Below are 11,961 nucleotides of genomic sequence, written 5' to 3'. Positions count from 1 at the left end.
CTTCCTTAATCTGTTAGGCTTGTGCAAATCAGGTGGTGAGAAGCTATTGGTTTTCAGCCATTATCTCCAACCACTTAAGTTCTTGGAAAGGCTAGTCATGAAAGTGAAGGGTTGGACTCTGAGAAAATAAATGTTTGTAATCACCGGTGATTCCAATTCTAAGATTAGAGAGTGGTCCATGGATTGTTTTAACACTTCCCCAGATGCTCGAGTCTTCTTTGAGTCAATAAAAGCCTGTGGAGAAGGAATATCTCTTTACACAATTGAAAATCATCATCATCATTTCAACTATTTGAATTGAGTTTCCTATGTTTTAAGTTCAATTCCATCAACTATGCATGAACTTAGCACTCAAAGAAACATTTGTTTGTAAACATAAGTTCCGACAATACAAAAACATTGATTACTACAAAATTTAAGCTTTGGTAGTTGAGAGACATTGAATGACTCGGTGTGTTTTGTGATTCCTTGAGAGCAAATAACCCAAGTTACTATTGCGAGTTACAAGCATCAATGAAAAAAAATAAAATAAAAACAACAGAGAATAATTTCCAAAAACTAAAGCCAAATAAAAGGATCACACATCCTAGCAAACATAATATATACCTATCAAACATAAGACATAACAAAGGAACCATGTACATAATAATGACCACCTACTAAGAATAAAAGTTTTGAGCTTAACATTTGTGGACAATCTACAAACTAATGTTTGTCGTCCACATGATGCAGTTCATATCAAGACACCACTTGCCATCCAGTCATAACAACACACCACATGCCATCTAGTCATATCAAGACACCACTTGGAGCCAAAATTGATGAACTGCAGCAAGAGGAAATGAAATATTCTAAACTGATTTATAAAAATCTAGCAATCGAAACAAAGGAAAGAAAATAATCAAAGTGGTTTCATTCATATTAGTTAAGATAAGAGAAATAGGGGAAGAACAAAATGGTTTCTGACTTGAATGTGTATTCTCATGGTTGTAGTCTAATTTTGTATTGTTGAGTACAGAAATGGTTGCTCAACAATAAACTTCCACTCCTATTAGAACTAAGATGGCGAAGTTGATGTCCAGCACTGACAATGCTGTTAGAAGCTGTACTTGCTAAGTAAGCCTCAAATTGCTGACTCTGAATCCATTTCCTTGTTAAGTATAAATGTGCCATGTCTTCATTGTCATCTAAAAGATGTTCAATTTCATCACGCATTTAACACCAAACAACCATTTGCTCCACATTAAAAGTAATACAACGAATAAATGAAAAGGCATAGAATCAATCACATGTAACAACCTCAATACACATTTAGTATAAAAGCTACCAAAACATTATCGGTAGATGCCTCCTTAATTTGAACTTTGCAAGGAAATGACTCAATTGACAATAATGACAAGCGATAGGCCTCAATTAAAATTGACGAACTTCATCTACACCTTCACAATTTTATGACGATTGATGATCCTTCAGTTGCATTTATTGCACAATTTTGATAGATGTGCAAACTACTTGTGGGAATCAGAGCATATCCCGTCAAAAGAAGTCCATGTCTGAACTCTTTGCTATGTTCATACATGCACAGTTTAATATTGAGTTCTCTGCAGTATATTTAACTGCTCCTGCATGGAATGGCACCACAAGGGGGTGCAGAAATCTATGACAATTGACATGTATTATGAAGCATGCCACTAAATTACAAGACTAGAGCACAAAAAGTGTGTGAGAGTGCAATTAGACTTGAACCATTAGAAGCCCTAAATTTCCCACTAGCTATTAGCATCCAACAGCACAAAAGTTGTACAAACCAGTTTGTAAATTATCTCAACACGCTGTTCTACTTCAATGGACCTCTCCTCCCCAAAGGACATATGATTCATCTTACCAAATAGCCACTAGAAGGATGCAGCAAACACATCCATAAATTCTTTACATGCAGATAAACAAAAGAGGGATAATGAATGCAACAAGACCCAATTGCCGCCAATTTAGCCGACGAATGACATCTACACTCCAACATGATTTTACACTTCATGCAAAGAAGATACACAATTTAAAATAGACTACTGGGGATACATGGGCTTTCCTCTTTTCTCATGTATAAGTTTTCCACATCAAAGTTGATAAAACAAAAATAAATAAATAACTAGCAAGTGCACCAACACCATGAAGTAATCTGTTGTAACTAGTAGAAAAAAGAAATCAATAATGTATGCCTTTTGTACCCGTGCAAGTAAACTAGTTAGATTGCTTTTCAAACTCCTCACGCGCTCAAGATTCTTGGTGCTAACATTCCTCACTAGTTCATCCAACACAGAATAAGCATTTCTCTGAAGGTCTGCTACACTAGAGTCCAAATATGTACAAACAACCTTCAATGCAATCTCGAGAACTTGAAACTCAAATGGGAGGTCACACTGCAAACCTTTAACGGCTTCAAGAACAGGTAACCATTGTCCCCCGGATGATAATTGCATTTCATTATCTTGTACATCCATTTGACCCCCTCATTGACTTTTAGACACGCTTTTATGAGGAAGCTGTTGCCGCAGCTGATCCACAAACGGAAGAACCTCCTAGCAGAGAGGATCAAGCAACAACACTTCTTCAGTTGTAACTATAGCCTTTATAAACTCTAAGTTGACAACCATAGCTTTCTCCCTAGCTGCAGAAGGGAACAATACAAATTCACTCTTATCACAACCAATCATTATATACAAACGTATGAATCTATGCAGGTATCACTGGCAACAAATGAAAAATAAATAAATAAATTCCACCCAGATCATTATAACAGAAAAGAGATTAAGGGTTTTCTTGATGAGTTGATGCTGGACTACATGAATAGAAAAAAAAAAGAATCTATTAGGGGATAAAGAAACAAAAAGAGATGCGACTACGGGATTGTTTGGCAACCCCATTAAATGCTTAAATCTAAAAACTTTTGGTGACCTATTAAGTTTGTTAGTTAACACGTTCAAACTCAAAATTTTACATCAAAGAGATTCGACTCATCACTAAAGGATATATGTGATTTTGACATGTATTTATAACGGATAAACTTAACCTTTCAAAACTTTAGTACTTGCGAATATTCAGCACTATTAATGAGGTTTCAAAAGACCCGGAAGTGTGAGCCTTCCTATTCTATTGGGCTAACACCCTTCCATCCTTGCCTTATTTTCATTTTTAATTTTAGAAAAATCCATATTCCTACTCATTCTCCCCAGAACTCTAACTATAACAAGTAATCTAAACTCAAACTCATGTATTACGCCACTCACACTCAGTAAAAGCATCCATATACCCTGATTTCAATGGCTGGTTGTGCTTTATCAATTTTTGCATCAGAGCTCCGCCACAATGCTTCCATGTGTGAAAGATGCTACACAAGTAGATTGACAGAGTGATTGTGAGATGAATCACTCATCCAATTTCCACGACAAGAGGACAGGCAAAACTCAAGAGGTATGAACTATAAAATAATCAAATAAAAATACCTCAATGCCCTTGCAATAGTAACCGAACTACCCTTACTAGTAGGCAAGAGACTAAGACTCGATCAGCCACTCCCTGCAATTCCACAAACATATGAATCTCAAAGAAACAAAAACAAAAACAAAAACAAAAATACCAAGTAGCTATAACTTCAATAATTACAACATTATGTATGCCTTCAAAAAGTTCGACAATAGATACATAGAACCACACCTAGAAACCACCATTACAAACTGCCTCATCCAACATAGCAAATAATTGTCCAATCCATACCAAATAAAGCTCTAAAAAAAGTTTACAAGATAACATTAAAAGGAGTAATTTTCTTAAACGAAGCATTTTAGTCTTTTCAGTTTGTTCTATTTTTGTGAAAAGACCTTATACAAATCCACAAGCATAGTGATTAGGGAGTACACATAAGTTTGAAGCCCTTACTCATTTGTTCAAAGTGTCAATTTCAGATTAAACCAAAAGCAAAAATCACAATTTCCCTATAAATTACTGAAAATCGACAGAGAGGGAGAAAGACCTAGAGAGAAAGAGAGAAAAGCCTGTGATTTGTGGTCGAGATCGGCAGAGAGGGCGAAAGACCAAGAGAGAGAGAAACCTGTGATTTGCAGCCGAGATCGACAAAGAGAGACTGAGATCGACAGAGAGGGAGAAAGACCAACAGAGAGGGACCTGTGAAATTGAAAAACCCTAAACCCTAATTTTGAAATTGAAAAGCCTCAAATCATAACTTAAAACTGTAATATCTGAACATGTACTTGAAATTGGGTGGTGCGAGGAAGAGGTACGAGAGCTCCGGCCGGAGGGAGAGGTGAGATGGCTTCGTCTGCTACGTTTGTGGGTCTTCATCAATCGGACGGAGCAATGGTAGTCGCAAGCAAAGCTGTCGCTCCGAATGAATACTCTTCCCTTCATCTTCTCTTCATGTTCTTTTCTTTGTCTTCGCTCTTTCTCTCTCGAACACATCTCTCTCTGTCTCTCTTTCCAGCGAGTTTTTACTCTTGTTTTTTTTTTGTTTGGGAGGGAGTAGAAATTTAGGCCAAATTTTAGGAGGGAATTTGAATGTAGGTAAAATTTTGGAGGGTTTGTTTCAAATATTGAGAAGAAATTTGAATTTGGAACAAAATTGGTCTGAATTTATACATTTTTTTAAGTTTTATTATTTATGTTTGTAATTTTACCTTTATTAAAGTTTAATTAATATTCTAAATGCAAAAATAAATTTAGGGAATTTTATGATTTTAATCCATAAATAATAATTATATTTAAAAATAATTAGTATTATGTTCTTAATAATTTATTATTTAATTATTAATAGTTATTACAAATAGTAACAAATTTAATTAATATTAACATTAAAGTAATTTAACATTTTAAATTAATAATTTAATAACATAATTATTTGAACTGTTATAGTTAGTTAATAATTTTTTTAGTCACTTACCTATAGTCCTGTTAACTAGATTTATTTACCTATAGGACTGATAAATTTATTAATAAGACTTAATGGGTAATAAGTCCCAAAAGTCAGACCTATTAGTAATTTATCTTAATTTTTTTTTGTTTATTTAATAATTATAAAATTAAATTAAAACTTGGTAATATTAACATTAAAGAAATTTCATGTTAGTTACGTGCCTAACCAATTGCAAGAGCTACGGTGGTGATTTATGGCTGTGGCGGTGGCGATGGCTATGGCCATCGCAAGTAGTTGTGAGAGAGAGAGAGAGGGAGAGAGAGAGAGGCATGAGAAATCGTCGAGTATTATATGTTTGTAAAACATCACGTTAATCAGATATCGCTAGCTATGTGATCAAATTAGTTTTGTATAAAAAAAATAGACGGTGAAAAAATAAACGATTGACATAAATTTGATTCGATGAGATAGTTATCGATATCCGATCAACGTAATTTTTTACAAACATATAGTACTCGACGACTTCTACACATTGAACGGCTCAAATTATCAAAACGGGACCCGTAATAGGCCTTCATGGGCCCAATGCTGCCTCCAATCTGATCACGGACTAGAGAGAGGCCAAACCCAAAAAAGATATATTATTTTTTATTGTCATAAATAAATAATTGAATATCCATAATGATTGTCTGTCACCATAAAAACTTTGTCTCATGACAATCCAGAACCATGCAAACTCTGTCTTATGATTGTCCATCACCACTATTGCGGCAATCAGATTTTAGATCTACTGACACTCATGTAGATCCATCGCAAGCCTTTATTTTTATTTTTTTCTACCTTTATCTTTATATCTCTCTGTCTCTATTTTGTCGATAAAAAAATTAAAATTTGTGGAAGCAATTGTCAAAGGGTTCAAAGCATACTTTTCTCTCATTGAACTCATGATTCTTTTGCAATTCTATATCTTTGTAGGCCTCTCTTCCGCGCCAAACGAAAATGTCCCATACCCCCTTTAGTATTTGACCTTCCTAAAGTTATCATAAGGTATCAATTTACTCATCTCCACTAAAACTAGCATAAAGTCTTACTTTACATCCCCCTATCTGAAATTGTCACAAACTATTACTTTACTACCTAAACTATAAAATGATACAATTAAACCCTTCAATAAATATACTAATTTAAGGCTAAATTTAACTATTTGAAGAGAATGAAATTTCACTAGTTGAAGATAATGAAATAATTATTACTACCAAGTTTTAATTAAACAATATTAAAATTTTTGTAATTACACATTATAGAATTAATTAGACAACAAATTAATTAAGAAAAACAAATTATCATTAGCTAATTAAAAATATAGTGACAATCACTTGTTGCTCCGACAAAACCACTGGTAACATCTCTCTCTAACTCATAAGTTTTCTATTTACTCGCTAGTTCGTCTTTGCCTTTAATTTTATAATTTTTTACTTCTTTACTAGAAATTTCATTTTTTTTTAATAATTTCACCTAAATATTAAGGTTAAATTCCAATATTTAAAGAGAATGAAATTTTACTAGTTGAAATAATGGTATGTTTTATGATAACAAAGAAAATTATGAAGGTGGTGGTAATGGCAATGGTGGTTTCATAATGGTGGTGGTGGTGGGGTGGTGGTGGGGTAGTGGTGGTGCTGGTGGTGACAGTGATGATGGTTGCATCAATATTAGTGATGATTGTAGCAATTGTAAGGTTATAATGGTGTATGTTGATGCTTGTGTATAAATATTTATAAATTCAATTAGCATTAAATAATTATGTAATTTTATGTGAGAAATTTGACATAATTTAAATGACTTTTATTATACAAACTCAATTACAATTGGATCCAAATGGATTGGACAAATGGTCCCGCCTCTTACACCAACACTACCAAATTATGAAAATGATTTTAAATAATATATACTTTGCAAATAAATATAAAAATTTTCATTTAGAATTATCTCGAGATTATAAAGCAGGGTATGTCGACAAACATGTCACACCCGTACCGGGTAGTTACCGAATTATGAAATTTTTTTCCGACTCAATTTTAAAATTACTATTAGTTAATCAAGTCTATTGAAATTAATTAGGGTAATAAACAAGTTACAATTACACGCGCAAACACATAGTATCCAAAAAATTTTCGCTAAAAGTCTTTTGTGCCATCTTATTTACTACTAAATTAGTCACGAAAAGCCTTTGTTTGCATTTTTCGCTATCAAAATATTTAGTTGCCAAAAACTTTATAATTTTTTTTAATTAATTTATCGACCGCCTGTATTTATTCCATTATTAGTGCACCATGTATATAAATAAAATAATCCATATACTGATCAAATTAGCAACCATTCTACAACATGCACACATTTCACTTTCAACTATCAAAAAAATTCATATAATTATAAATGAAATACAAATTCCATACAAACGAAAGTATAATCCAACATCAAAAATATAATTCCACACATAACAGAGGATTAAACAAAATTAATATCCAAAAGTTAATCAGTACCACCAAAAACTAATTTGTACGATGCCAAAAGGTAATCTGTACCATGCCAAAGAAGTAATCTGTATCACATCAAAAGGTAATATGTACCGCATCAAAATTAATCTGTACCACGTCAAAAGCTAAGCTGTAACACGTTATAACACTACTAAAAAAAGTACTTTTTTGTGACGGCTACAAGCTATCGCAAAAGACCTTTTGCGACGGCCCATGCAACGGCAAATGGGGGTCGTGAATGTGGGGGTAGTAAATACTTTTTGCGACCACAAAACAATAGTCACAAACTATTTGCGACCGCCTAATCTACCTATGGCGACTAATGTGAAGCCGTCACAAACTATATATATTCTCATATATATGTATATATATATATATATATATTCATTTATTATATACAATAAATGTAAAGTGATATTTGCAATACTCATATATTCAAATATTATTTTCCCTCAACAAAATTATCTTCAAAAAAAAAAAAAAAAGTGTGCATGCAAATTTTAGCTTCTATACATGCAAAACAAATATGCATCAACCATCCTTACAAGTATTTATACAAAATACTAATATATTTGAGTACTCAAAAAAAATAAAAAAATAAAAAAAATAAATCTCAGTTTAGCTCTCAATATCACCCGCTCAATCATATCAACTACTCCCTCAACATTACCTGCAAAAATATACATCAATATATTAGTTGACTAACTTGGATGCCAAACCAAAAAAAGATACAAAGAGTACATTAATTGACAAAATAATCAGCTCCAAGAATATTGAAAAACTACTTGAACTCGATTATCTTCTAATTGAAAAATAACACCCTGCAATAGCTGGACAAATCAGTGATGCTAATTGCGTAAAGAACACCCTACAACAGAAATTTTAAGAATTTGAGTTAGGAATTTTTCTAAGAGTAAGCAACTGTGCTATAGCACCAGTTTAACTACAACTGAATTCATAACACAGAACTCATAAATTAAATGCACAACAAATAAATGATCATATAGACACTACAGGAAATGACAGTTTTGGCGACCAAAATGTTGGTCGCCAAAAGTCCAATTTTTGGTCGCCGAATGTAATTAGCAACTAAATTTTTTTGTCACCAAGTTCATTGCCTATACCCTGTCGATGATAGTATTGGCGACTAAACTATTTTTGGTCGCCGAAAGTTAAACATTTGGCTATTAAACTTTGGTTAGTCGGGAAAGGTGATCTTTTGGTGACTAAATTATTGGTCGCTGAAATTGAACTTTTGGCTACTAAACTTTGGTTAGTCGGCAAAGGTATCTTTTGGCGACTAAAATATTAGTTGTCCAAAGTTCTTACAGAAAACTAAATTAAACTATTAGAGACTAAAATTTTAGTCACTAATAGAATACGTACATTTAGCGACCAAACACTTTAGTCGCCAAAGGATGTCATGTTTTTAGTGACTAAAATATTTAGTCGGCAATTAAACGTCCCTCATTCTGATTTGTTTTAGCTACTATGTGGTTTGGTCACAAAAAGCCATTTGGTTATTTTTTGTTACTAAATTATTGGTCGCCAAAACATTTGCTTACATTTTTGGCTACCAACATATTTAGTCACCAAATACTATATTAATTTTTATTTTTTTTTAATTTCTGAATCACCTGTATCCATTATTAGTGCAACCTATACCCTGTATAAACAATATAATCCATCAATACTGAATATATTATCAACCATTCAATGTGCGCACATTTCACTTCCAACCATCCAAAAAATTTATATTCAACGTCCAATTCTAAATGTAATACAAATTCCATACGAACCAAGTATAATTCAACCCTAATAATTTAATTCCATACATAATAGAGGATTAACCAAATTTAATATCCAAAAGGAAATCTATACCACACCAAAAATTTATTCTGTACCGCCCCAAAAACTAATTTGTACCACGTCCAATGCTAATTTCTATCGGGCCAAATTTTGGATATTTACCACTCCAAACAACTAATTTGTATGAACCACTATATATACGGACGGAGATATAAAAATAATGCCCTTTCGTACTTGTCAAAAAAAGTCATATCCACATTTGTACGTCAAAAACAATCTGCAAAAAAAATAAAATAATCATTAGCATAGACTAAATATTGGCCAATTTAAAATTATAAAAAAACATACAAAACTCGAAATTAAGTAATCTTTTCAAATTAATCAATAGTTTTGCATACTCGAGTATATATGAAATAAAATTTTTGAAGTTCAATCTAAGTACATACAACATATGAATCTAGTTTGTTTCTTTCTTATCACATGCTTTACTCCATAAATCACCAGAAATGTGTGTTGATTTTGTTTCTTTCAGGATTAATGACTGATTTTGAGCTGCTCTTTCACATTGGACTATGCCTATACTCAGGTATTTCATTAGTTTGCTCAATGGTAGAAATTAATCCTCAGTAGTCTTATGATATTAATGCAATGTAGACAGTACATATTTAAAATTAAAAAAAGAAAAAAATAATAATCATGTTTATAGTTTACAAAATGTCTTCCAAAAGCAAAATGTCTTCTAAAAGCTTGATGCTTATAAATGTATAAACATGGTTATTCAACATTTCAAACTTTCTTAAATGTTTTCATCACAGGAAATGCTATTTGCTCGTACGGATAAGTTGCAGCTCTCTAGACTGCTTGTTGCACTGATAGAAATCTCCAACAATGCAATAGCAAAAGCAAATTAGATGCTTGAAGAACATAGAAATAGTAGCATTAGTAAAGAACTATAGCTTTCTTGCCTTCTAACTTAGAATTGCAGCAGATAAAATTGCTATGAAAGTGAACTTAGAGCATACCGCACCTAGATCTATTTGAGCAACCACCACCTCAAGATCCTTCAAAGAAAATTGTGAGCCTTGAGCACCACATCCCCATTCACAACAACACAAGAACATCCATTTGCCATGGATGAAGTTATTAACCAAAAATTAACATCTTTTGATTATCTTGTAAGTAATAAAAGAAAGTTCATGAAAAAAAAAAGGTTATTGGAAAGGGTACACCATGTGTGGAAACAATAGAAGTCAATTAAGGGCTGGTTATTACCATAATAAAGGCGGCCACCATCACATCCTTGGTGATTACTGTACATGTAAACTCCTCCACAACTATGTGTAGCACCTATAAAAGCACGAAGGTGAAGGTCAAGCTTTCGTAGTTGGTGATGACTTCCACTAGTATTCATAAACACTTCAACTCCACTCAACGCAAGCTCAGCATGCAGGGGAATGGGAGTAAATAGCTCTTCACAAACTTCAGCTGTGACCGCTCTGTCAGCACATGAGTTCTTAAAAAATTAGTAAGTCATGCACCAGCTGATCACAAAAAGAAAAAATTTGTAATAGGTTGTATCGCCCTCAAAATAATAACAATAAACCCAACAAATAAGACAGGCATTGATATGTAAAAGTTCCACATTCTTCCATAATCAGAATTTCACTACATAAGTATTACATGTTAACGACAAAAGCAAATGCCCTAAGGGCTTACAGCTTTCCAAGTTAACACTTGGTTACAACAAAAGAGTACTAACTCATACACATTAAGCCCTTGGCCTGAATTTACATGTAATACATCAAAAAGTAAAACGACAAAAGTATGTCCGCCTCTAGCCTCCCAAGCTATGTCCTTGGAGGTGGCATGCTACCTGTACCTGAAAATGATATTCCCATATAGGGTGAGCCACAGCCCAGTAGAAATATACTAAACCAACCATGAACAATGACTAAAATATTAGCAATTAATAGATGGCCAACACTGATACATTCACATAAATCACATATTTATGCCACACGACTTATGAGTCCAAGTTACCTTTCATTTTCCCTTTTTCAACGGATAGGCATATAAACACCACCCACATTCTAAACAGATATGTATAACAACAATATCCACATTCTCAGATAAGCAAATAAGTTATATCCACATTCTACAACAGATATGTATATCAACAATATCCACAGATAAGCATATAAGCTATATCCACACTTCACAAAGATAAGCATATGAGCTCTATCTTCACTTTACTAGACAAGCATATGAGCTGTATCTACGGAGTTCATCCCTTATCTTCTCCCAACACTATCCGGTTTAGAGGTACATCCCCTATCTTCCCCTAAACCGCGGAGTACATCCCCCATCTCCTCCTCTACACATAACGTATACAAACACATTGGTTCTATATACAATCACTCACTACATATAATTAATGTATTCTATCAACCGTCAAATTCCATGACACATTCCATTCATTAGTTTTCGTTTGCCTAATCATCATGCATTGTCTACAACAATCACGACTATCCTCCACCGATAGCCCAAAGCAGTTATTTCTATACAGAAAATAAATGCACAATGGATATTCAATCAACATTTCATTTCCTCATTCCTCACAATTAATTATCCCAATTAATTAAACAATGTAATTAGGTCAATTCCCATAATTAACATTTCAACCCTTAGGTC

General features: G+C 33.2%; 1 protein-coding gene across 17 annotated transcripts; it reads right to left on the bottom strand.

Moving 5' to 3' along the window:
- Positions 1-2,059: 2,059 nt before the first annotated feature.
- LOC114259050 (uncharacterized) lies at positions 2,060-4,551 on the bottom strand. Of its 17 annotated transcripts, none has more exons than XR_014350350.1 (5): positions 4,266-4,550; positions 4,106-4,197; positions 3,501-3,573; positions 3,285-3,385; positions 2,060-2,665 (listed from the first exon to the last, which is right to left on the bottom strand). XR_014350350.1 is itself a non-coding variant. In XM_082905354.1 (5 exons), the coding sequence occupies exons 1-5, from the start codon at positions 4,471-4,473 to the stop codon at positions 2,636-2,638; spliced, it is 444 nt and encodes a 147-aa protein (XP_082761480.1). In that variant the 5' UTR covers positions 4,474-4,547; the 3' UTR covers positions 2,060-2,635. The 17 variants fall into 17 exon arrangements, 2 of the variants coding, with proteins under 2 accessions (XP_082761480.1, XP_028054836.2); XR_014350348.1 differs by having other exon boundaries at positions 3,308-3,385; positions 4,266-4,547; XR_014350353.1 differs by lacking the exon at positions 4,106-4,197 and adding an exon at positions 4,028-4,105 and having other exon boundaries at positions 3,308-3,385; positions 4,266-4,547.
- Positions 4,552-11,961: the final 7,410 nt, after the last annotated feature.

The sequence above is a fragment of the Camellia sinensis genome, chromosome 14 (genome assembly GCF_055761805.1).
Source record: "Camellia sinensis isolate YWXY chromosome 14, ASM5576180v1, whole genome shotgun sequence".
In the NCBI taxonomy this organism is placed as follows: Eukaryota; Viridiplantae; Streptophyta; class Magnoliopsida; order Ericales; family Theaceae; genus Camellia; species Camellia sinensis.
This window is presented reverse-complemented; position numbering and strand designations above follow the sequence as displayed.

Excerpts from the sequence above, each read along its gene's own strand:
- LOC114259050 (XM_082905354.1), bottom strand. The coding sequence starts at position 4,473 with ATGTGTTCGAGAGAGAAAGAGCGAAGACAAAGAAAAGAACATGAAGAG. Across the intron at positions 3,574-4,105 it reads ATCTCGGCTGCAAATCACAG|GGAGTGGCTGATCGAGTCTT; the intron begins GTTTCTCTCTCT and ends GTGGAATTGCAG. Across the intron at positions 2,666-3,307 it reads AACCAGCCATTGAAATCAGG|CTAGGGAGAAAGCTATGGTT; the intron begins GTATATGGATGC and ends TCCCTTCTGCAG.